This window comes from Canis lupus, chromosome 1 (assembly GCF_003254725.2).
Source record: "Canis lupus dingo isolate Sandy chromosome 1, ASM325472v2, whole genome shotgun sequence".
Classification (NCBI taxonomy): Eukaryota; Metazoa; Chordata; class Mammalia; order Carnivora; family Canidae; genus Canis; species Canis lupus.
The window spans coordinates 4,376,797-4,404,163 of record NC_064243.1 but is presented as its reverse complement, the minus strand read 5'-3'; the positions used below and the strand labels follow the sequence as shown (position 1 = coordinate 4,404,163).

General features: G+C 39.8%; 1 protein-coding gene across 1 annotated transcript in view; it reads left to right on the top strand.

Annotated features, from left to right (window-relative positions):
* ZNF407 (zinc finger protein 407) overlaps positions 1-27,367 on the top strand; it is a 439,772-nt gene that overhangs the window by 282,685 nt on the left and 129,720 nt on the right. The window contains 1 exon segment of the mRNA XM_049111754.1: positions 17,563-17,741. Coding sequence (XP_048967711.1) covers positions 17,563-17,741 — 179 coding nt within the window.

The following is a 27,367-nucleotide window of genomic DNA, read 5'->3' as shown; positions in this document are numbered from 1 at the left end:
TTGGCTTTGCCTTTAGAAGGTCTCTGAAAACAAGACTGTCTTTTTTTTCTAAATTATAAGGGAATGTAGCCCAAACTGTTGGCTCTCTCCTATTTATGAGAAGTACTATGTCTGTGAGAAGTTCTAGAACAAGAAATATTCCTAGATATGAATCCTAGATTCTTTCTTTCTTTCTTTCTTTCTTTCTTTCTTTCTTTCTTTCTTTCTTTCTTTCTTTCTTTCTTTCTTTCTTTCTTTCTTTCTTCTTTCTTTTCCTTCTCCTTCCTTCCTTCCTTCCTTCCTTCCTTCCTTCCTTCCTTCCTTCCTTCTTTCTTTCTTTCTTTCTTTCTTTCTTTCTTTCTTTCTTTCTTTCTTTCTTTCTTTCTTTCTTTCTTTCTCTTTCTTTCTTTCTTCTTCCTTTCCTTTCCTTTCCTTTCCTTTCCTTTCCTTTCCTTTCCTTTCCTTTCCTTTCCTTTCCTTTCCTTTCCTTTCCTTCCTTTCTTTTCTTTCCTTTCTTCGCTTTGTAAGAAAACAATACTATGCTCTTCCTTACTACAGAGCAACGAGTGAGCTATCACAGAAATAAACCAGAATCTCTTATTCTGTGACATAACATGTAACCTGATACTTTTCCCTGCAGGGAATTTAAACCTAATATTAACCCCTATTCTTGCCCCTTAAAGTTTAATTCCTTACTTTTAATTATTTTGACTTCAATCTTGCTAAACAACCCTCATCCCTCCTTTTGTATCTTTTGTACATATGACACTGGAGATCTCTCACTGAGTAAGATTTAAAAATATTTGGTGAACTGTACTTGGCCCTTTCTTTCCTCGGTATGTTTTGTTTTTTCATCTTAAGTTACAACATTTAATAAATATATGAAATGTCCTAAAACAAATTAGAATTTTCTATTGAGAGAAAATGTGATTCGTTTTCAGTATTTGTACTTAAATCAATCCCTTGGATTGTTTTTTTGGGGGGGTAAAAAGTGATTGATGCTTAATTTTGAGAATTTTTTAGATCCTAAAAACTTGATAGCTTTAATTTTCATTAAAGGAATGATTATATCCCACTTTCTACTTCCAAATTATGCTTTTCATTTGATTTGAAGTTACATATCAGCAAGCCTGGACTATAGGGCCTATGGATTAGGTGGATGCCAGACAGCAAGAAGTCCACGCCGGAGAGTTGCAGTTTTACCCTAATGGCAGTGGGTAGCCGGAATTTTAAGCAGGAAAGGGACATACTTACATTTTGCTTTTCAAAGATCATGGATGCAGTGCAAATGGTGAGCCAGAGGGGGACAGATCAGGGGACAGGAGGTCATGTAAGAAACATTTGCAAAGGTGCCCACAGAACGTGGTGAATGCCCAACCCTGAACTGGCAGTGTGGCCAGGGATGGAGAGGGAGGCTGATTCACATGCTTTTCAGGAGCTGAAACATGTGGACTTGGGAACCAAATCAGTGAATTCAAGGGCAGGCTGACTGATGCATGCCACCCTTGAGATGCCAGGGCCAGGGCCACAGGATGAGTGGTGGTGCCATTCCCGAGGTCTTCACTGCTGGCAGAAGAAGGTCCCGTCAGCATCATGAGTGCAGTTTGGGTGGTGTGAACTCTGAAACACCCATGTGTCGTCTTCATGGAGGTGTCAGTAGGTGTATGATGAGTGCTAACATGTAGAATTGAAGGCATCCATAGGAGCCAGATCTCCCTTGGAAAATGTGGCAAATGAGACATGCAGAGGGGCAAATAGCAAGTGTAAGAGACTGAGAAGTAGCTTCCAGAAATGGAAGGGACCTCGGTGTGTCAGGGGAACGGTGCTTGGCGGTGCCAGACATTCAGGAACATAGGGGCAGTGCGGTCTCCCTGCCTCAGTCACGAGGAGGTCACTGACTCTCTCGGGAAGACCAGTTCTAGCGAAGGGATGGGAGCAGATGCCAGGGAAGCACAGAAGGGAAGACATGGTAAGAATGCAGGTTGGCTGCTCTTGAGGAAGGTTGGGCTTGAGGACTGCCCTGTGAGAACGCTTGGGAGACGCTTGGAGGGCAGGTCAGTGGGAGTACATTGTAGTTGCTTGTTTGTTTTTGTTTGCCTAGGGTTGCTTTTTAATTTTATGTGAATGCTTCCATGTCAAGGGGATAGCGCCAGCTCCAACCGTGAACTTGAACACTGGGTTGTACCTCATGGCCAGGATGGTGCATCTGAGATTTGGGCTACGTGCAGCGTAAGGGGCACTGATGGTATTTTTGGAGCAGTTCTGTGTGACTTGGTGGAAGCCCTTGTGACACAGAGCCATAGCTTTAGAGCTGCTGCTGTGACGATGTCTCTGCATTGTGGGGGCTGCACAGCACCCACTTCTACTTTTGTTGTGATAAAACTTTTGAATCGAGAACATAGAGATTGTGTAATGGTATAATTCTGGCTCCCTGTCTCCACCCCCCCAACCATTAGGATTTTATTTGTTTTATAGGAAGAATTTCTACAAAGCCTATATTACTTTAATTGTTATATGCAATTTAGAAATTTGCTTAGCACCAGCTAACAATCTGGTGTAGTCATGTAACAAACACTCATTTTTAAATGCAGTCTTTTAAATTGTGACATCTTTTCTATGATTTACTCTAAACAATTTTTGTGAGTGTCTTGGGGTTCTTCTCAGACCAGTAAATCTGACGGGCTACTCTAGTGACGTCACAAGCCAGTGGAGGAGCTCAGCTGTTTATTGTGATGACACCTGACTCCCCTATGTATTTACAGCCCACTCAATTTCTTTTACCTTTCTTTTGTTTGTTTGACTTATTCCAAGTAATCATATATATGGCACAACTCTTTTATCAGTTGCGGGCTTAATTATATCTTCCGTGTCCATTTGTGTGAAAATTTCTGTTTGGCTATTTTAGGTTGACCCTCTCTCTACCTTCTTCAAATCTCCACGTTTCTAGAAATGTAGAACTCTACTGGAATGGTCCTGCCCAGAGAAATGTAATAATAAGGATCATGTGGGTCTTGGAGTTAGTGTGTGTATGATATGAAAAGAGAAAGCAAATCTATCACTCCTTAGGATGAGATAGGCTACATGATTTGTTTCTGTGACTTAGGGTGTATTACAACTGCTAAGTGTTGGTGTCAGTTGTGCTGCACAACTAAAAAGTGGAAGTAAGTCATCTGTATAGTTCCACAGGTTGATACATGCTTTTTATTTGCTTGTTTTTATTCAAGAACATTGTGTATGGATTTATTTCAATCTTAATGTTATTTTGGCTGCTTTATTTCATCATTAATTATGGTTATCACAAAATGGTTATTATGGCTATATCAATTTTTTTATTTTAGCTTGTTTTTTAACATTAAAAACGAAAAGTGCATTCATTTCCCTTTCCAAATTGCGATGGTTCTGACCATCTTGTCACAAATTTGGGCAGCATTTCTGTGAGTACAAGTAAGCATAGTAGCAGTGATCACCGTAGTGCTCCTGAAGCAGGTCCGATTTAGCATTGGCTATGGTGTGCTCCTGACGCGGTCGAGGCAGCCTCCTTTCCCTAGGCTCACGCTGCATCCTTCAGGAAGGAGGGACCCAGAGGCACCAAGTAGGAACGGCAGTAATGAGTGTGTCATTGGGAAGGTATCCTCCCAGACTCGGGGGCCGTGCGCCTGGGCCTGAGAAATATATGGATGATATCAACATATACATATACATATATATACGTATATATACATATATATATATACGTATATATATAGTTTTAATTACGTGTTCCTTTCAGTTAGTGATTTCTGTATGGCTGTTGAAGCACAATGTTATTAATATAGCAATTATGCAACTCAAATCTTACTTCTTGAGTGACACATGCTTGTTTTTAGCTAATACGTGCACACACACACATCACCTTCCTTGCATCCATTTTTAACAAAACAGTTTTTTAAAACATTGCATGCTCTGATATCGAAGAGATTCAAAACAGGGTTCCAATTTTTTTAAGGTTTGGGTTCGTTTTGTTGTTTTGGGGGAGAGGGTTTGGTTTTGTCTTTTTTTTCCCTTAGTTTTTTTTTTTTTTTTTTAGTTTAAAAGTGGAATATATGTTTTCTTTAGCTGTAAAAGCACAATCAAGGCACCATGATAAGTGAGTCAGTGTTGTAAAAGTAAAACGAATTTTGCCTTCACTCACATGAGCTATAGAAGGAGGAAGCTTTATTGTCCCTGGGAAAGTGATAAGGCAGAGTAATTGTATATTATACTGTCCCGGAACATCTGCCTGAAGACTGTTGGAGCAATTCATCTATCATGGGCGATACAGCATGTTTTGTCTTTTTGCTTTAACCCGTCCCCACTGCTGGCCTGCGCGGAGGTTTTGATAGGGCCTGCGCCTGGGCCGGGGCTCACATTAATCAGTCCCCTTGTTCAACACTCCAGCTGACATAATTACAACCTGCGCACAGCAGTTATTCAAGCCGAGTCCTTGTCACTCGTGGTGCGAAACTACACAGCTCCGATCCCGGAGGAGATTGCCTTATCACACAGAACAAGGGCTCGCAGGAGTCGGAGAGAATAGAAATGGGAAAATGTCTTCCGGGAGTACTATATATTCCTTTAAAATAAGACATTTGAGAGACTTACAAGGGACAAAGGGAAGTATTGTGTGCAGAGACCGAAATGAACCGGTTATTATTTTTAAATGGATTACGTGGAGCATTTTGTAAAGATGGACATAGATTATTAAGTAAGTCCAGTGGCCCCTCACCATCAGTGACTGGCTCCTATTAACTGTTTCTACAGAGTGATCCTAGAACTTCAGAATGATAAAAGCTTTAAATGCTCCTTAAAATAAGACTCAGTTTCACACAAAATTAATAAAGTATTCACTTGTAATCTACTATCAAGCAAATACATACTGGACTCAGGGAGCTTTGTAAGGAACAGAACTGGAGTCAGTCAGGGAAAGAGTCTTTCAAAAGACTTTCAAAGGCAGGGAAGTTGGAGGCTTCCCGTGGCAGTGCAGCAAGGATTCTGGAGAGAGGGGCTGCTGGAGGACTAGCTGGTTTCTCTCCTGTCCCACCTCCTCGCTCTGATCCCGCCTGCGTGCATTTCCAGCCGGTGCCTCCAGTGCAGCAGGTGTGAGCGATGCATTCTCCTTTGGCCACATAAGACGTATTTAGAATTTTAGGGCAGTGCACCAGCCCCGCGCGCCTGGCTAGACTACCAGAGTCTGAGCACGTGGTGATCTCTGCCACCGGGGCCGTAAAACCCGTCAGCTGCACTGGTACCCTCACATGCAGGAATTTGCTGCTGTTTTATTTTTCTCTTTGACATTATTAGATTGTTCCAAGTAAAAGCAAGCTCTGGCCTAGACTCTCAGTAGTAGCGAAACGTATTTTTGGTTCAGTGAAATTTTACTTTACACACACGAAATGTGCTTCGTAAAGCAGCCTCCCCCCCCCCCCCCCCCCCGATTGCTAATTTCAAGCCATAGTTCAGTAATGTAGGACTTTGGTAGTTTGGGCCCCTCGTGCCTCTGGGATTGCATGGACCAGGACAATTGGGCTACACCTCCCTGCACCTCCGCGGCATGCACCCTTCTGCTCAGAAGGCTTCTCCACGTGCCTTTCCTGGTTTTACAGGATTGCATTTTGCTAAGCTTAGCCAGGTAACAGAACAGGAAAGAATAAAACTCATCCCTGTAAAGCAAAGAAATGCCAAGTGGCAAAGACTTGGGTGGGGACTGTGTTTTTCGAGGGGCCGGTGGCAGGATGGGGCTGAAGACAATTTCTGCTGCACTTACCACCCGCCAGACCGAAGGTTAGTGTCAGGAGGCCAAACAGTGTGTAGGGCTAATTCGATGTTTTGATTTTCACAAATCATGGTCTTCACGCGATACTGTTTGCTTGGCTGAGAAAAAGGGTTTTTGTTGCCAAATAAGTTTGAGAAACACACTATATATATCGTACTCGTCATCTACCCCCTTTAGGCTCATCATTTACTGCTCATCATGAGCAGCGTGGAATTCCTGCTGTTGAAGTTTCCCCCTTTCCCAGACTGGCAATGAGCAGGCAATGAGAAGTGAAACGGTTAGCAAGATGTATTTTTCCTTCTGGAGCTGAAGAAGAATCAAGGAGAAATCGAGGTCCTCCAGGGCTTGCACTTGCCAGTGGTCCTTCCTCCTTCCATGGAATGCAGAGGACAGGCCACGTCTGGCCACACATTTAAATCTGTCTTCTTCTCTCACTTCACACATGGATGAGGGAGGCCATTCTTGAAATGTTACATTCTCACAAAATAATTTGGGATTTTAGCAGAGTTCCATGTGGCTTCCTACCATTTGCCTCCTTGTGATTTTCATTGTTTCACAGAGTGGAAGGTGGGAAGGGGGTTTTTAGGTTTGAAGTAGATTATTTCTCCTTACAGGTTGTGGATACCTTGAGCAAAGATTGAATAGAGAAGTCATGTAATTGGACATGACCATGGGGCTAAGAATCGTGGGGGCCAGTGGGTGGCAGGTTACACGGTCTCTGGGAACAGAGGTAGTGGCGGAGCACTGGGCATAGTCTTCCATGACGAACTTGTCTAATGTGGTGCCATATCCATGGGCAAGCGTGTGCGTAATCTGTCTCCTTAGAAATCAGTTGAAGTCAGTAAGGCATTTTAAACAGTATAGAAAGCAAGGTGATTTTAGACTGTTATCAATGAAAAATGCCACTGAAGGGGGTGTAGCAGGGGACAGGTGAGATCTTCAACTCTGTTTCAAAAGTCACTTTCATGTTATGAAGCACACTGTTGATGTACATGACTCATCTGTCAAATGGAATTGTCTATGAGGGCAGAACCAACATGATTCCTTTTTATGTTTCCTGTTTTGTGCGTGGTAGGCACTAAATTAAATATATGTTGAATAAATTCATTTTGAGAATAGGAAGTCAATATATGTGAAAGTAGACTTTTTTTTTTTTTTTAACTACTGTATACTTTCTATATGAACTAAAGCAGTAACTGGACTTATGTGACTTCTCTTTTGAATACTGCCTCCCAGTGAGTGGGTTTGGAAGCCTGGCCGTGTTCCCATGGTTTTTAGACCAGCACCTAACTGTGCAAATGCACAGAGGCCTCCTGGGAGTCACATGTAGGCTGGTGCGGTGCTGCCGTTGGGCAGCTTTCTCCATGAGCACACAGTTGTGTCTCAGCTGCACTCTGACCATGGCTGTGAATATGTGGATAGCACCATAGCCTGGAACCCCGATCCTTGTGTCTACTCTGGAGAAATAGAACATGATCAATAATGCATTGCTTTTCATCCACTCCTGTGCTGAACAAATTCTTTTTGCTTATAAGACATGGTTCTGTTTTAGCATCACATGATGCTCATCACCTTCTATCATGTAACAAACGCTATCATAATCATGATTGAGAAATGGAAAGAGAAAATGCCTGAGTCCTTGTGGTCATAGTCCTCAAGGAATTGGGATTTATGGATAACAGGAATATATGTTGAAGTCATGAATATAAGTGGTCTGGTAGGAATTTTCCTATTAAATAAAAGCTACCCGTTAAGGGGGAAAATGAAAAGAAAATTCATAGAATTTAGAGCAGGGTGATCCATAAACTATCCAATTAAAATTTAAAGGAAAAATTCAGGACATTGTGGTTTCTGATTACTTTTGATACCTATAAACTCTTTTTGTCTTAGCTAAAAAAAAAAAAAAAAAAAAAAAGTTAATTTTGGATAATTTTGTAAGTAATTAAACATGCCATTATTTTTAAATGTCTATTTTACTTAAATACCCATAAACTTAGGTTGTACATTATTTTTACTATTTGAAAAGTCAGAGTCTCACTGCTACACCCCATTCCCTGAGATAACTATAATCATTAATCATTCATATCCTGATCCTGCTGGAGATAACCTTATTCCTCTCTTTCTTGGTTTATAGGCAGCATCTGGCTATTGTAACATATCCAAAAAAGTTAGCTCGATTACCCCTTCTGATACACTCCTCCTCTCTTCCCTGTTTTTACTATAATACCCTGTTTGTTAATCCAAGTGATTACCTTTACAACTCAACTTACTGTACTTAAATCTTTTATCTGATTCATCAGTTTGAATTGTCTCTATGTAAACAGGAGAATCTTTGTATTTAGAGTTTTCCCGACCTCTGTTCCCAGCTTATGTTGACTATACTGTTTATTGTTTATAATATTTACATTTGATACAATACTTTACTACTATCCACTTCTTTTTGAAATACATGTTCTGATCATATTTGCTTTATACATGAGTAAAATTTAGAAGATATTCTCATGAATCTTCCAAGTGATCTAAACATATACTAAGCAAACATGAAAGTTTCCTGATTTGGAAACATTTCCATAAAGATAATTAACAACATCGATATAGTATTACTACCATTTCCTCCTTTACACATTTAATGCATTTATATATCCATGTGACTATGTATATAACTTTAAAAAGCTAGAAAAAGCCATATATGTATTTATCTGGGACTTGTTTTATTTTTGTTTTAATTAAATTGGAAATTTTTCCATGGTGGGACATAAGGTTTACCTTATTTTATTTGATAGGCTTTGTCCAACAAATAAGGGTGAATGATGAGTAGCATACACACCAGGCCTTTGTCAACAGCATTTGCTGGGAGAAAGTCATAGACAGGTGCATGGCTATTATTCCTCCCTTCAGCCTGTGTCCATACCTGTTCTACTCTGAAGCAACACTTGATTTTATAGTGTTGGATGTCATACTGGGAAAGTTCTGACTCTTTGGCTGTGGAACTCTTCAGCTCCACCACTGGGGGAGTACCATCCTTCTTAGGTGTGTGTTCAGGGTTGTGGTTGAGCAGTCCAGTGACCTGGCCGACCAGGCCTCTTGCCTTGTCCTGACACCACTAAACATTCATGGTTGGGGAATACCCTCTCTTTTCCTGTAATCAGGCTGTGTCCTCCCAGTGTCCCACCAGGATGTAGTTGGCTTCCAGGAAGCTCGTAAGATGCCACCACCTCCTCTGGGAAACAGGCTTGAAAATTAACCCTTACCCTCAGCAGTGTTGAATCCCACAGAGTGGATTACCATAAATTACTGACCCATTCCTCTGTTAATAGATCTCTAGTTTTAATTTTTTTCCTAAAGTTTAGTGTGTTTAGCCTAATGTTATAAATAATAGCTCAATGATTCTCCGTGTGGCTAATTTCTAGAAATTGAATTCCTAAATCCAAGAATATTTGTATATTTTAATTTTGAAGGCTATCTTCAAATGTCTTCCAAAAGCTATTGGATATTGTCACCAGTGATAGATTTTTCCCTTACCAATAATTAATGTTACCAATCTTCTTAAATTTTGCCCCTCTGTTACACTAGGCTTTGATTTTCATTTCTTTGGCTACTAGAGTCATTGATTACCTTTTAATGCTTACATAACCTCTTATAGATCCCCAGTTACAGATTTCTTACTTATGCTCTTCATCTGGTTTTTGAGATTTTTATCTTTTTTTTAAATTATTAATCATAGGTACTCATTTTGTAGTCTTTTTATTAAGCATTTGTCTTTATGTTGCATATATTCTCTCTATTTCTTTGACTTGTCTTTTAACTTTATTTATAATGTATTATGCTATATGGCAATTTTAACTTTTATGAAGTGTATTTTGCTACATCATTTTGTAGCATTTGGGTTTTGAATTTAGGAATGCTCTTTGCAACCAAGATTATAAAAATATTTTCTTGTATTTTCTTCTAGCACTTTTATAATATAGTGTGCTTATGTTAATGTTAAAATCCAAATGGCATTTATTTTTACATGGTTAGGGCCATAAAAATCTAATTTGTTTCTCCCCATACAGCAGGCAGTTGACTCAACACCATTTATTATATAAAACCCATCGTTTCCTTATTGATCTGAAATGACATCTTTATCCCTTATATACATGGATCTTTGTGCTGTCTATTCTGGTGATTTATTTGGTTCAACACTTCAAATGACATTCATTTTCTAAACATCATCGATAAAATGTTTCATTTTAGGCAGGGGAATTTGAAATTCTTTATTCTTACAGCTTCTCACCAACTTTAAATTTAAACAGCACAAATGTTCTGTAGTCTAAAATTATCAGGCTTTTTCCTTATGGGTCCTTGAGTGAGAACAGAATTGGTAGAGGACTGTATGCCTCGGGCTGCGTTACGTAAACTGTGAACAGGCCTTGAGCTTATATATTGGAGCACATTCTTCCAACTTGCAGTGACTTGGCAGCTTTATGTTCCTCTCTCCCACAGAGATTTTCTTGTTTTTCTTAGACTGGTTTTTTGCCCAGTAAATTTATAATTAAATACTACTGGTTAAAAAAATATGTGATGAACTTAAGTTTAATTTACATAAATCCTTTCTTTGGGTTATTCCTTATTCATTTTGAATTACTATTATAAAGATATAGTAGAAACCCCTTTCCACTGAAATTTTAGATAAATACGTACTACAGTGCATAGTATTGATGCTCTTGTTCCAATACATAAAACTTAACTACAGAGTAATTATTTTCAAGGATAGGAGTCCAAAGACTATTCCAAACAGGCAGAAGAAGAAATTGCATTTCTCAACGTGTACACGTATGTTCACTTATATAACTGTTTTGGGAATCTGTTTTTATTCAAGTGAATTGAAATTGCTTTTCATATATAATTAGCAATATAATTGCTAATAATGATTCTGATAGTTGAACTGTCTTGCATTTAATAGAAAGACTAGTAGTAGTAATAAAAAAAGAATTGAGTACCTACTGCAGTTTCTGAACATGCTTAATGTAATTTACCGTAATGCTCCTGACAGCCTTATGAGATATATGTATTATTCCCCTGAACCTAAAGAGTGCTCTGTGTTCAAAAAGTTTGAGAATCAAAGTGTTGAACAAAACTGATGTGTTTCTTTAAGTAGAACTTACAGAATTTTTATGTCAATTTACATATATAGCATGCCAAATTGTTACCAGAAGATTAAGACCATCATTAATTTCACTCAAGCAAATTTTAGAATGTTGAGGTGGATATGTAGCTTCCTTTGGGGAAATAGTAAACTCAGATTTATTTAGGACCTCTGAGTGCCGACACCTTCTATATATCTGGGCCAGTCTGTGTTTGAGCTTCTTTATCAGAAAGATCATATTATCAGTACATATTAATAAGTACATAGGAAATAACTAGTTGTATTTGGGATATTAATTTATTATTGGCCTAGGTCTCTCTGGTTCCATAATTAGCTCAAGATGTTTGCCATTAAGACTGCTGAAGGCTACAGTCTTATGACTGACTCCATAATGGCCTGGGTAGGACACTGATCCTGCTATGATGGGAGGAAAAAGAACAATGTAGAAGGATGAGCTCTACCAGATGTGAGCCTCCTGTATGCAGCCTGGCTTATTAAAACAGATTGGTACATGCACAGACTGACCAGCTCATTATAATAGAAAGTCCAGAATTAGCTTCAAACAAAATTAGATGACATTTCAAGTCAGTGGAGGAAAGATGGACTATTAATGAATGGTATTGAGAGATCCAGCTAGTACTCTGGATCTATACTTTGTACCACACTCTACGATGGTTTTGAAATGGATCTAATACTTAATGTCAGGTTATATAACTATAAAAGTACCAGAACCAAATGTGGGACAGGTCTTTTTATAACTTTCAACTAAGGAAGGCATGGAACAAAATCTAAAAACTTCTGCTTTACCATAAGCATGGTCAAAAGAAGAAAAAAATACCTAGGGAAAAAGTATGTGCAGCTTCTGTCATAGTCAATCTCCTTAATTGTATAAGAGAATGACTAACAACACTATAAAAGAAAGCAGATCAAAATACAAAACCAGTGCATTGGAAAAGAGAATACATATGGCATTTCAATATTTGACGATACTTAGCTTCATTCATTATAAGAAAAATGCAAATTCAAATGTAAAAATTAAAAAATGAAACTCCAGTGAGCTGGAGTTTTTTTCTCCTACCAAATGAGCAAAAAATTGAAAGTTTGGTAACACATTTCATTGGCAAGAATGTGCAGAAACAGCATCTCTCAAACATTGTTGGTAGAAGCATAAATTGCTACAACTTCTCTGGAGGGCAATTTGGCAGAATTTATCAAAATTACAAAAACATATGCCCATTGACATTTGAAACACTTCCACTTGGCATCATGAAATTCTCTTGGCATCCTGAGAAATAGAAAGTGTTTTAGAAGATTATTCATTTCAACCTTGTTTACACTACTAGCAAGTGATTGGAAACAACCTAAATGCCCATCAGTAGAGGATCGCTTAAATATAATATGCTGTATCCAGACTGTGTGGCTATTAAAAAAAAAACAGAGAAGAAGAAGGAGTGGAGGAGGGAGTCGGAGGGAGGTGGAAACAACCTAAATGCCCATCAGTAGAGGATCGCTTAAATATAATATGCTGTATCCATACTGTGTGGCTATTAAAAAAACAGAGAAGAAGAAGAAGTGGGGGAGGGAGTTGGAGGGAGGCTGAAGGCAGCAACAGGGGGCTTTCTCATGCTGAAGTGGCAAGATCTCCTGTGCTACATCCTTAGGTAAGGAAAGCAAGATGCTGACTAATGCTAGGCCAGCAAGTTTGTATACCAGGAGGGTGGCGATAAGAATGTACAATATATTTGCAGTCATTTTTAATTCTCCCAAAAGATTGATAAGAAGTTAAAAATTGTACCTGCCTGGGGCAGTGGGGGCAGAGGTGGTGGATGGGAGACTTTCACTGTATCTATCCATTGTTAGACTTTTTGTTTGAAATACACAAATGTGTGTTTGTTCAACAGCTTCACTGGTGCTTTTTGTTTTAATAACCAAAATAACATATATCAAAAGAGGGAAAACATTCAGAATTTTTCTATGCTTCCTTTTTCGTAGTTCAAATATAACATAAATTTAACCTAATGTTTTTTGTGTAATATGCAGTGAGTTAGCAAGTAGTACTAAAAAATAATTTTGCAGAGCTCTAGAAGCACTTTTGATATTCCAGTTATTATTTTGAAACACACTGCCTTTGAACCAAATAAAATATTTCCTTTATTACATATATTTTCAGAAGCCTTGAAATTAGTTCCCATTTTGGTCCTTTGCCCATTGCCCAGCTTGTATTTTATGTAATACGTTGCACATTACTCTCTGTATGTATATATTGTAAGCTGCCTCAGGATTGTCAACATGTCATACTCCTGAATCTAATTCTGAGTTTCCTCATAACTTTCCCATTCACATTGTGCATGTAGATCCTGGTACCAGCAAATCCTGCGTGCATCCCTAACCCCTGTAGGGAGCCTGCAGCCAGCACTCAGGCATCTAACTTCAGTGGAAACTGTGGCTTCCAATGCCAATTCCCAATGTCTGTCCTTTTCTTGTACCACACTGTCTTGGTTACTATGGCTTTGGAATAACTTCTGAACTCAGAAAGTGTGAGTATTCCAACCTAGTTCTTTTTTGAAACTGTATTGGCTCTTCTAGGCCTGTGCATTTCCATATGAACCTTAGGATCAGCTGAGGTAAGACATCCAGCTGAGACTTTGACAGGGAGTGCATTGAATCTGTGCATCATTTGAGGAGTATCACCATCTTAGCAATATCAAACCTTCCAGTCTATGAACATGGGACAGAAATAAGTTCTTTACGAAAAAAAATCGATGTCAAAGTGAAAACATGATTCAGTCACCCAGTCCTAATGATTGTGTACCCAGTTGGCTTAACTGCTGTCATGCCTAGTGATTTAGTCATGACCCTGTTTGAAACCATATCATAGGGCATCCCTCCTTCTCCTGCACAGCCCATCCTTGATTAGCACCACTTCAATTTACCATGCTAATTCCTACTCATAAGTTTTATTTTGGGGAAGAATGAGCATTTTTGGGCTGAATAGCATTAAGAATTACTTACCAGAAGGTGTCCAATCTATTTATTATTCCTCGAGTTCTGGGACATGTTATGTGAGGTTCTCAAGTGCAGGGACTGAAGTTTGCCCTTACTTACTGTAGATATTCTGCTTTAAATGATATTGGCATAATGTCATCACTTTTACTTCTTAGGCTTTGACTGGAATAGTTTGCTTTTGCAGGTGTGAAAGGCTCAGTTTTGTCCCAATATTTTAAAAAGTTTTATATGGCATGACATTAAATGCAGAAGAACAAATTTTGATTGCATACCAATACACTGTCATCCATGCAATACATAAGATGTATCTTTTTATTGCAGACAGACATTACCTATTTTATGTTCTTGTTAGCTTGTATTTAATGTGTCTTATCTATTCATGTATAAAAATTTTAAAATAAACGTACATGTATTATACATAAAATATATGAGGAGTATATATAGTATAAATAAAAATATATATGTATGTATATGTAAATATATATGTGTATGAAATGGTCCTTACTACCTTGTAAAATATCAAGTTCCACACCACGTCTTTCTTGTTCTAGTCTATATTTTTAAATAAAAAGAAGCCTCTCACCTTTTTAAATTCTCCCTCCTCCACTTTACTTGCTTCACCATTAGTCTTCTGAATGTTAGCTTCCACATGCTGTTTAGCTACAGAGATACAAGAGATGTTGTTTTATTTTTGTCCAAGATTCACCCCTTCCAAAAACAAACCACTCTGTTTTCAATGTCATCTCTTCAAGACCTTCACTGATGATGAGAATTCATTGCTTTATATTGTCTTGTATTTAAGTACGCATTATAAATTGAAGTTGGTGGGTTTTGGTGATTCTGACTTCCTCACTTGATCAAGATTGTCTTTGCTGATTCTTAATGCCTAGCTTTTTCATAAGGAAATAACATAGGTGGCACCAAAGAGTGGGTAGTCCTAATGAACGCACTAAGTACAGCGGGAGCTTTTTGTTTTCACTCCCTGGTGTCAGTAAACACTGGTGAGTTGAGGGGGTGTCATGGAGAACAAATGGGAAATCTGCAGAGTTAAGGGAGTAATTTGGAACAGTCACTCAGCTCATTGCAGAATTCAAAAAAACGGTCCTCTTCCTTTCAGTTATCACAAAAGTAAACATTAGTTTCATCCATCTTCAAGTGTTTTCCTGTGTTACTTCTGTCAACATGATGTCACTATTCCAAGGATATTTATACAATTAAGAGACTCTACCCTTTCCTTTGAATGTGCCTGGTATCTTGTATATACAAATATGTAAGGAAGGCAGTCTTCAGCACTCTCTAACTGTACCCTTTGATAGTCATCTCATCTCTTGATGCCCCCTTTCCTTCTCTGCAAAATGTCTCGCTGTCTCTGCCTCTAAGAGCAGTTACTGTGATAACATCAAAGTAGCAGGCCAGTGACAAGTGCAGAGGACACATGAGGTGCTTACTCATTTACTTAGTACAGTGATAACTAAAAAATAGGGATTTTTAAAAAGATTTTATTTTATTTGAGAGACAGAGTGAGTGAGAGAGAGTGCACATGAGCAGGGGCAGAGGGAGAGGGAGAAGCAGACTCCCCTCTGAGCTGGGAGCCTAACATGGGGCTCGATCCCAGGACTCTGGGACCATGACCTGGGCTAAAGGCAGACGCTTCACCAACTGACCACCCAGGTACCCCACCAATAGGGATTTATAGAGAAAGCAAGTTTGGTAATTCAGTAGAGGCAAGAAAGAGGCCATATATGCATATTTTTACAAACTTAACGTATATTTAGTCTAAGTTCTAAGGGGAACTGAACATAAAGCTTGACAGAGCCCTTGCCGAAGGCAAAGCTTAAAATAGCAGAAAAAAATCTCTGTTGTTGTTCTGGTTCTTTTTTCTTTTTAAAGGTGTTTGTTGTTATGAATTTTTAATATAAATATTAATATATAATTAAAATATATTTGGAAAATAGAAGTGGGCATTGCTGTACCACTGCATTAACATTTTACTGTGTTTCTTAGTAGTCTAGCTATAGAGGAATTTGTCTGTTAGTCTTTCTAACTCTAGATAATTGGGCACATGCGTTTCAGGACAAACTGCCTGGGGATGGAAGGGCGGGTAGCCTAACCTTTTCCAAGGGAATATCTTGGGTCCGGTTATAGGACTGTTCTCATGATGCAGGATGCCCATTCTTGAGGAAACTATTTGCGTTTTCACTTCTTCTGGATGTCACTAGGAAAGGGCACCTGGTCCCTCTGCATCTGTGGGATGCTGTTCCCAGCGCTGCTGTTGTGAACCCTGCTTTGCTTCCCTGATGTGCTTCCATTCCCTCTCTTCATGAGTGAAGAGACATCGTGTTTGGTGGGTCTCTAGAGTTCTAATGTCATCTGTTGCCTTCACCTGTGAGTGTTAGTATCACTGCTTTAAAATTGTTGGGTCATAACCATTTTTGCATCCATCACCGACATTCCTAGGGCACGTTCCTGCAAAGTCAGCATTGCAGTGCAGCTGAGTACTACACACAAATGTAATCCTACTTAGAAGTGTTGGGGTAGCACAGAGCCTGGTGAAGCTTCCGGGTAGGACCTTCCGTCATCTGGTGTGTGCGTTGTGGCATGAGCTTGCTAACTGCTGCTTTCCAACCTTAGCGGTCCCCAGACCTTCACGTCAAACAGTATCCTGCAGGACTTTGTTCTTTGGCAGTACCCTCCAGAGATGCTGATGATTCTGTGGCTTGATTTGTTTTTTCTTTTGCCATTCAATTTTGCTCTGTGGGAGATTGAGGCCAGCCTGATTTTCTGTTTCTTTCTGGTTAAGTGCACCCCCACCCACCACCAACCCACGTGGATTTGTGCAGTGGCCTTTTTAGTGCTATTCTAACAAAAACAAAAAGCAGCCGCGTATGTGTTCAGCAAGGGTCTAGGTGTGCAACGCCTGATGCAGAGATTCACGGAGGGATGGAGGGGCAGGTGGAGAAGTTTGCTTCTCAGGAAAGAGGCCTGTTCCCTGTTCCCTGGGCATTTCAGGGCTGGCATTTCTGAGCGTGTAGGAAAACAGTAGGAGAGGAGCCTCTTCGTGGTGCCAGGGCTGTTTGGTGTATACTGTACAGGGCCTGCATTGTAGCTCTCACTCCCTGGTGCTTGGAAACCTGCACCACGCTGGAAAGCTCCCTGGCACTTAACACACTGCTGCTTTTCTATCTGTGGACTGTTTTAGAGCTCACTTAACAGGACTTAAAAGCCAAAGCTGCTTTGTTTCCTTAGTCCTCTCAATTCAATGGAGGCAGCAATGCTTTCCTTTATACCACTCCTCCCTGGTGAAAGGTGTGTTCTTGGGGTTAAGGAAACTCCTTCAGTGCCCTCAAGTGGCACCAGAATAATTTGATATTAGAATCGTAGCACCTGGGATTTTGTGCTTCCAGTTCTGCATAGAATTCAATCACTAAGGTAAAAGACCAGCTTAAAAATTAGCACCAGAGCTAACAGAAACTAACAGCCTCATGGGATTACCCTATCGTACACGTTGAAACTACTGGCCGAGAACAACACGTAGACTGGTGCTTGGCGCACAGTAAGGCCTACATTGACTGTCGCTGATAGCATTGTTTCTGATCTCATGATACTCATGATACTGATTCTACCTTAATTTGGATTGCTTTTCTTTCCTACTTGGTAGGTCAAACTGTGCCGAAAATATCCGCAAGCACATTTTGCACACTGGCAAACATGAAGGAGTCAAGATGTACAACTGCCCCAAATGTGACTATGGGACAAACGTGCCTGTGGAATTCCGAAACCACTTGAAAGAGCAGCATCCCGACATCGAGAACCCTGACCTGGCTTACTTGCATGCTGGTAAGAGGCTGACACTATTAAATAGTGGTAGTTTTTAAGAGAATTTCCTTTCGTTCATGCAGAGTTAGAATGCTTTTTGTCCATTACGGTCGCTTATGTTAATATAGTAGAGCACATATAGCATCTGCTTAAGGACTTCCAAAAAAGTGTATTCTGGTCTTACCCCACTCCACCATGAAAAAAGGTCTTTTCTATCATATGTCATCGAGTGCAAATAGGACAAAATAATCCTCCCAGCACTGTAAAGTTTAGTAAGAGCAAATAGTTAACCCTCAGTTGACTAAACTATAGCAGTTGTTTGAACTCCATGTTTTGATGAATTGATAAAACACTTTTAACTTTTTTCAAAAAATGTTTGTGATTCAAAATGTTATGCTCGGGATCCCTGGGTGGCGCAGCGGTTAGGCGCCTGCCTTTGGCCCAGGGCGCGATCCTGGAGACCCGGGATCAAATCCCACATCGGGCTCCTGGTGCATTGAGCCTGCTTCTCCCTCTGCCTGTGTCTCTGCCTCTCTCTCTCTCTCTCTGTGACTATCATAAATAAATAAAAATTAAAAAAAAAATGTTATGCTCTATCCCTGTGTACCACTGTCTTGGGATGAGTACCTGGAAAGGGAGAGAATGTGCCCTGGGGTAGGGGTGAGTTGAGCACTGCAGACGGAGTACTATGGTGTCAGCATTTCCGAGAGATTAGGAGGGGCTCGTCCACAGTGTGAGGGATGTGGTGCTGGTGGCCGAGGCTGGCTACTAGAACATTTTCACCTCACTGAATCAGAAGTCAGACTTCACACTCTGGAAGCGTCAGATGCACAGCAGCAACTGCAGGGTTCAAGAAATCTATCCCTGTATGTAGCCCAACATGTTTAACTAACAAGCATGCTTTCCTTGAGTATTGAATTCTCACTGTGCAGAGTGGCCATGGGATGGATTGTGAGTGTGAGGTCATGTTTGAGGAAGTACTTACTCTGAAGGAGGTTTAGAGAAAGCCGCACAATGTAGGCCAAGCAGTACTCTACTTAAGTGATGCCAGTCGATACAGGGAATGTTTTAAGCAGATGCTTTGGGATCAGTTAGAGCCACATGCAAACTCTCCTTTCCATACTCACCCTGTGACCTCAGGCAGGACAACCTCATCATGTCTCCCTATGCAAATCTACATGGTGGTATCTGTTTCAAGGGTCATTGTGATGAGTTAAAAAGCTAATGGCTTAGCACAGTACCTTCTATGCCTGCCTAGCAGAACAATGCTGAAGGGCTGGTGATGCTACAGGAGTGACCATGGTGTTTAAAAGTCATGGGAACCCCTACCCGTTTGCAAAATATGTAAATAATATTTGCTCAGATAACATTAACATCAAAAGAAACAGAACTTAATGAGCGATTTGAATTAGGAAAATGTTATTAGTTATTAACACATTTGACAATGTGTATAAGGGTATTGCTTGTTTTTTGCTGATGTATCCTTTTCCAATTTCTGTTTATGCTCATATGATTGACTTTTTAAGGTAACTGTAGAATGTCTGTTGTTGTCATCTGTGTTATATCCAGGGCCGTTTTTGAAAAACAAAAACACAGGTCAGTACTCCTTGCATTTTGGTAACAATACTGAAAAGGTTTTGAACTGAGCAGTTGATAGCTTTAGGCACAAGAACAGATAAAGTCAAATTGAAATATCTCCTGGCCATCAGTGCCTATGGGTTCTTCCTTAAGAGGAGTCATGACCACACAAATGCCAGAGATTTGCCTGTGGAAGGAGGCACATCAGGTAACCACCAAGCAGGCGATGTAAAGTGATGCTGGGTCATGCAGAAAGGACCATTTTTAAGGCCATCCTGCTGTGCCTCCTTCTCAAGGTGTGTCTCCTGTGTTTGCACTGCACCAGCTGGACATTAAAAATGGGTTATTTTTCTAAAATAAAGTATTTGTAACTTTCAGATGAATGACAGGGAAGGGGGGAAGAAACTAATTGCAGAGCCTAGATATGCGTCCCTTTCGTCGTTCTGGGCAGCAGTAGCAGCCTGTGCTAGTGATACTGAATGTTTCTTCTAGAGATGTTTTAAGATATTGTTAGTATAAAACAAATTTTAAGAAAAATCATTCTAGTTTCCCTGTGTCTGTGTGTGATGTGCCCGTGCACAGAATCCTAGTGTTCGGTTTCTATTTATGATTCTGTTGGAAACTGTTGTCTGCAGAAGTCACGGCCAGGTTCCTCACTGATGGAGCCTGTTTGGTCCTGTGCAGTGTCTGCTGTCGGTTCTTCCCTGTACATGGCAGTAGTGCTCTTTGGTAGTATTTTTTGCTTTGATAAATTTAGCTTGGTTAAGAGGAAACTTAAAAAAGATAATGTATTTTAGGCTGACTGACTTTTTAACCTTGCAATTGCAAATCATAAGTGGTACATTTAAGGTTACGGGAAAGGCGCCTTCCTCAGTATAAAGTAAGGTATGAATCAAGATGTTGGTGCTCTTCCTTCCGTATCCTTTGGTAGTGGGATTAGGCGCCATGATTGGATTGATGAACCCATGCTGGGCCGTAGGTACTGTGATGGGGCCCGCGGCGGCCGTGGCGGCAGGGTTTTCTCTGAGAGTGGCTTATGGTCCATCAGCGGTGTCCTCTGGTGTCTGCACGGTTCGTTGCTGAGCCGAGCATCTCGTAACCCAGCATTCAGTGAACCATATGATGCAGTTCTTTTAATAAAAGATTGAGTTTGGGATCCCTGGGTGGCGCAGCGGTTTGGCGCCTGCCTTTGGACCCAGGGCGCGATCCTGGAAACCCGGGATCGAATCCCACGTTGGGCTCCCGGTGCATGGAGCCTGCTTCTCCCTCTGCCTGTGTCTCTGCCTCTCTCTCTCTCTCTCTCTCTCTCTGTGTGACTATCATAAATAAATTAATTAATTAAAAAAATAAAATAAAATAAAATAAAATAAAAGATTGAGTTTAAAACTCCCCCAAAATAAACAAAATCCGTCTGGTCCTCATGTGGCTCCACCATGTAGATCAAACATCCCCAAGACCATTGGAAGGGACACATTAAACAACAGCCCCAGAAAAGACTGTGAATAGTGTCATTTGTGATATTTTAAATTTAGGTGAGATGATACTTTGAAATTTATGTGTTAAAGTAAGGTATCATGGTTTTTGTTGGAAAATAGCTCTGTAGAAGGATTTCCTTTTTTTTCTTTAAGATTTTATTTATTTATTCATGAGAGACACAGAGAGAGGCAGAGACACCGACAGAGGGAGAAGCAGGCTCCCTGCGGGGAGCCCGATGAGGGACTCGATCCCAGGGCCCTGGGATAATGACCTAAGCTGAAGGCAATGCTCAGCGTTGGCACTGAGCCACCCAGGTGCCCCCAGAAAGAAGATTTCCTGTGATTGTGTACCTCCCCGGCTCATATACATGAAGTGGTACCTGCAGATACGGAGGCCAGGTAACATAGCCAGAGTTCCCTGGAGACCAGTTCGCACCCTGGCACCCCACTTTGTAAGGTCTCTATGCATCTCAGAGCTTCCCGGCCTCATCTGCAGAGTTAGGAGCATTCTGTGCTTCCGTAGGTATGGCCCTTAGGATAGGATAGATTTAAAGTCAGCCCCATTCCCTTGTTGACCGACTCCAAAACTGTTGTTTTAATTCTGTGGGTCCCAGGGTTCCCCCTCTGCATGATGGGGACAGTACCGGCTGTTAGCACAGTGTTCCCACCATCCATACCAGGTAACGCAGTGTATGCTCAGTGAGACGTGGCCATACTGAGCATCCAGGATTGTCCATTGTTCTTTGTCTCCATCACTTCTGTGGGTGATTCATTGTCGTTCCTCTTGATTTCCGAGAACTCAGAGAATGATTCTAAAGGCTTTATGTGAGCTCTAATTTTGGTTATAGCTTTTTTTGAAAAACAGATAAAAATGGTTATTTTTAAAATAAAAGTTGATTTTTTAGAAATGTATTATTTGATTCCCAGGCATTTGGTGATTTTTCTAGTTATCTTTTTGTTAACTATTGAAATAGTAATATAAATTGATTTCTAGCTTCTGTCTACTGTGCTTATAGAACATAATCCTGAATTATTTACATTCTTTGAAATTTATTTATGTTTTTTTTGTGCCCAACATTTGGTGAGTTTTGGTAAATGTTTGAGACATACTAGAAAGGAATGTAAATAATGGTGCTATTTGGTGTGTATTCTGTGATCCCTACACATCACTGATGCCAAGTTTTTTTACTGTGCCATTCAGGTTGTCTATAGTCTTACATGTTTTTTTTTTTTTTTTTTTTGCTCCTTCTGTCAACAAGAAGAGTTGCCCACTAAGATTGCGGGTTTGTCAGTTGTGGTGGTGATTGTTGTTTTTTAATTCTCTTCCTTTTGGCTTTATTTATTTTGAAGATCTGTCCCTGGCTACTCAGAACTTTAAGATGGTTTTATACACATAACCACCTATCGTAAATAAAATACATATATTCCCTTGTACTTATGAAATGTTCCTTTCTGTCTGTACTAATGCTTCTTGCCATCATCCTGTGTTTCATATTTGTGTAGCCACATAAGCTTCTTTATAAGTAGTATCTTGCCACATTTGGTTTTTTTTTTATCTGCTGTGACGATTTTGATCTTTCATAAGAAATCGTCTTTTACTTTAGTATTTATACTTTATATCATTATCGATACTTTCATCATGGTCAAAAACTGAAACTACCCAAGTGTCCCATCAAGTAGAATGTGCAAAAGGCTGTGTGTTCACCACACGTGAACCAAATACAAAAAAGAAACTGTAAATAAATCTCACAGTCATAGAACTGGATGAACTAAAACCACACACAAGGAGAGTATTCTGTACAGTTCTATTCTCATTAAATATAAAAGCAGGCAAAACTAATCTACGGTGTTAGGAACCAGGGTAAATTTTCCCTTGGGGGCAGCAGTCACTAGAACGAGGATCGCAGTGCTCCTCAATCCAGATAGTGATATTCTGTTTCTTGTTTCTGATGTTGGGAAAGGATTGTATTCAATTGGAGAAAATTCCTCAAGCTCACCCATGAGTTGTGCACGTTTCTGTATACGTATTTTTTTAAATGATTTATTTGCTTCCTGTATTTCTTTTTTTTTTTTTTTAAGATTTTATTTATTTATTCAAGAGAGACACAGAGAGGGAGAGAGGCAGAGACACAGGTAGAGGGAGAAGCAGGCTCCATGCAGGGAGCCCGACGTGGGACTCGATCCTAGGTCTCCAGAATCATGCCCTGGGCTGAAGGCAGGCACAGAACCACTGAGCCACCCGGGCTGCCCTGCTTCCTGTATTTCTAAAGAGATTAATTTAGGTCCATTCTAGATCCAATATGATGAGATTTTATAATCATATTAATCCCCATAAAGTTGACATCAAAGTAAAAGTTGCCAGAATTCTTTGTCATTGTACATCAGATGTTTGTTTGTTTGTTTGTTTCTATTAAGTGAAATCCATTTTACCCCCAAAATGATCTTTATTTCACCTTTATATTAGCAATTGCTTGTCTACCATCTCGGTTATCGAAGAATCAGCATGGTGTTCATTCACTACATCCTGGGCAGGAGTGAAATACTCTCTGTGTTTGCAATACACGTGACCTCTGGTCAGACTTGGGTGGTTATGTCTCAGGATACTTTGAACATCACCTGAAAGAAGGGAAGATGAAGGTTGAGAAGGGCATAGGGAAGGTTGAGGGGAGCATGTGTGACTCTCGTGATGCTGCCAAGGAAGAAAACAGAGATGTTTTCTCTCAGGAATGCCAGGTGAAGAAGCACAGTTAGGCCTCCACAACTCAAAGAACGAGCTTGCTTCTGAAGTGGCACTCCCTGCTGCTGGGTGAGTGCCCACCGGAGGACGGGGTAGCCTGGCCACTCTCTGTAGTGTGACTGTAACATTGATTTAGTTCCTTCACATTCCCTCTGAGAAGCTTGGACTTTAAATGTGGGAAATGTTTATGTGTTTTCTAAAGGTGATGATCAAATGATGTTCTCTATTAAATTAAGCATTAAGTGATGATGTGGTGTTTTCTCTAATTCCTTCATTTTCTACTGGTGTAGGATTTAAAAAAAATCCTATTGAAATTGATATGATTTTCATCAGTTCTTATATATTAGGTTATAATATATAAGGTTACCTGGGCAGCATGATATCCTACAAATCTACCATATTCTCTTCACAAAGTAGGATTTTCATATTGTTCTTTAAGATGATCAGTTTTTTCATTCTTTAAAACTTATATTATTTAATTGCATTCCGTAGCAGTTTCCTCTTACTGTGTAAGAGGAAGGAATGTGAAAGTTTGATTCTTATCAAAACTCAACATTCTTTTTCTTTCTAACGCTAACTAATCCAGTACCATTGAAGCTATAAGTACACTTAACTGATCACTTCTATCTCTGCACATGCACCGCTGCGTATTCAGGCAGACTCAATTCCCTATTCCACCCTGGAGCCCCTTTGCTTGATCTACCACAGTTAAGGTAAAACAGCTATAGCCTTTTGTATCTTAACCATTCCCCCTCATTTAGTAGAATATTCAAATTTCCTCATATAAAAGATTTTCTTCATCATTAATTAAAAGCATTAGCGTTCTGATCTGCAGAGCCCTGTAGAAATGTAGTCTTCCCCAGATTGTGGGGCCTTCTATTTTTAACCCCATTACTCTCAGCCCCTTTTGTTAGTTGGTGCTCTGACACATGTCATGACATTTTGTACAATAATTCATTTTATGAAGAGGTCCAAAAAATCTCAGAAAATCCTGACAGTGTCTCATTGGTTCTCCTTACATAAACCAATTATTACTTCAACCTAAAAAGGAACGAAATTTTTTCTGACATGATTGCCTTTGGTAAATCCATGCTGACTCACTCCTATTAAATTGTACTTCTCCAAATGTATCATTAAGCTCATCCATAAGTATCATCTCAAATTTATTTCCTAATATAGATGTTAGACTAGCAGCTCTATAATTTTCAGCCTCTACCCTCTCTCTTTGTAACCTTCAGACTGGATTCCTTGTTTTTCAGTCTCCTGGTATTTCACCGCCGACAAAAGACTTCCTAAAATAATTAACAGTTCAACAATTTGATTCTTTACCTCCAGGCATCACCCTTGGGTTCATTTACTGTTTTTCTTAACTGCTGCTACACGTCTCTGTTCCCTGGTTCTTCATGCTCTGGCGCCTCTGGTTTGGTGGCGTGCCCTGTGTCCACCTGGCATGGCAGGTTTGGCGTTTCGGTAACTGGCTTTTTCTCTTTGCTCTCTTTCTCATTCTCGGTCCTGTCAGATTCCCTAAGTTTGGAGCTAACTGTCCCATGAACCAGATAGCCAGGGTATGAATAATGCCAAAGCAGTGATTTTCATCAACCAGCTTTTTCCAGCAACAGACAGACCTGCTCTCCAGGATCGGCTCATTTTGAAGATATTTATCAGTAGATGGAAGGTTACTGATAAGCAGATCCTCTCAACTCATCCCTGTTTCTCTGTTATTGAGTAATGTACTGAAATACATTTTTTTCAAAACCTAAGTATACATTTTAAGATATTTTTAATTCAGTCTGCTGTTCTAACTTTTCTTCAGTATGTCTAAAACCTCCTTTTTCTGTTTTTCACTGTGGAGCAGGGTTAAGGACATAGGAGCTTCTTTCCATCTGTTGGGCCCACGCTTCTGCCACTTGCCTCCCACGGTCCTCCTGCAGTCGGGCAGTCCTGATTATTGGAGAGTCACCCTCACAGTGTGTGGTGCAGTGTCCTACCCTAAGGTGGCCGCTGCATAGTCCTAAAGAATGCTATGGTTTTTCACAGTCACATCCTGACTTCTCGGTAACAAAGGAATGCAGGGAAGGGTAGCAAGAGTGTCTGTGCCAGTCTTTTCAGTGGGCCATTCCTTCAACACAAAGCTCTTTGGGAGGCGTCATTCCCAACTTAATGATTTTTGCTTTTTAAAATTGGGTCTTCAAGAGGCTGACTTGCCCGAGGAGGGTATATAACTGCAGTGCAGCTGACTGAACCTCACACCTCTTGGCCTTCCAGGAGTTTCCCACATTCATAATCCTAAATATACAGGAGCTGAGAACAAAATCACATCTGTGAATTAGCAAAATTGTTATCATGAAGCCTTAAAATCTTGGAGTTCTAAGGTACTTCAGATAATGTGAAAACCTGAGTGAGGAGGTAACATAGAGTAAATGAAAAGAACCCCCAGGGAAGATGTTTCCACAGGGGGACTTCTACGGCCCGTACAGGGCCTGGCCGACAGTGGCGTGTCAGACCAGCTGGACGTCAGCATCCTGACTCTAAGGCTGTCAAGATGTGTGACTGCAGGCAAGTCACTCGGCCGTTCTATGTCTGTGTTCTCCACCACAAAATGTGGAACACTGCTTAACCTCTCTTTTGAATATCAGATTAAATCATGCATATGAAAGAACTTTGAAAATTATTATTTATAGATTTTCTTTAAGGGAAAAAGGTAGTGAGCTTTGTTATTGCTCTTTTACTAGTAGGAAGTTAGAAGAAAAAGACTGAAATTATTTCTTTACATTTATTTGAAGTTGCTATTAAATGTGATAAATCTTAGAACCATGTATCTGTATGTGTCTCAGTAGGTATCCACATGCATGTGTGACAGTCGGAGTGTGCAGCTAAAGTTAGGGCTAGAGAAGGTCGGTCTTTGTGTAGCTTTTTTTCAGAGTAGAAATAACACCCTGTTTATTTGAATTATTTCTATTCCTTGTTATTAATATACTTCATATTTTAAAACTTTTTATAAGAGAATATGATCCTGAAATAATATCCTTTCTAGTATATATTTCAGTGTTCTACAAAGTCCTTGATGGCACAACATGTAAAATAAAATCAAAGTGCACAATTAAAATATAGCTTTTGTTAGTAACACCTCATACTGTTGACTGAAGATAATCTGAAATTCATGTAAATCCATTCAATTAATCATTTTTGATGGATCTCTGGCCCTCAGAGCGTTCAGGTTCATCCTTTAGCTACATGATCTTAGAAGTTTTAAAGTGAGGTTTAATTTTTTTTCCAGAAAAAGACCTCCAGACTCTTCTTTCTTGGGAAGCCTAGTTAAGTATAATTAGCCTGTGTAATTCAGAGCCACATTAAAACTTTCTTTTAAGCTTCTTTCCTTGCTGCCACAAGGTTATACAGGCACGTGACAGTATGCTTACCTCATCACCAAGCAAAATTGTGATCTTATCTAGGCTAACATTTACAGCATTCATGAACTGAATTCTGAAAGTTAAAATAGTTAAACTGAAAAAAAGAAAACAAAATTGTGATCTTATCCCCCCTGACAACTTCATTTATCAAAATTTTAAGGGAAAAAAAATTGATCGTGGAAAGTTATAGTGGGTGCAGTATGATTTTATCAGGTAATTGATGTGGCTTTTATTTTTATATACACCTTTTATCAGCTGTTTAATTCAATATAATTTATATATTTTACAAATTTACACACCCTCACATTCATATCTTGACCCTGACTAAAATGCAGTTTTATGAGAGAAACCAGGTAGGCGTTGTCAGGTCTTCCTGCTGATAGTGCATAACAGTTATTTCCGTTGAAACCCTTCATGGAAGAAGAATGGAATAGGTTATTCCAATTA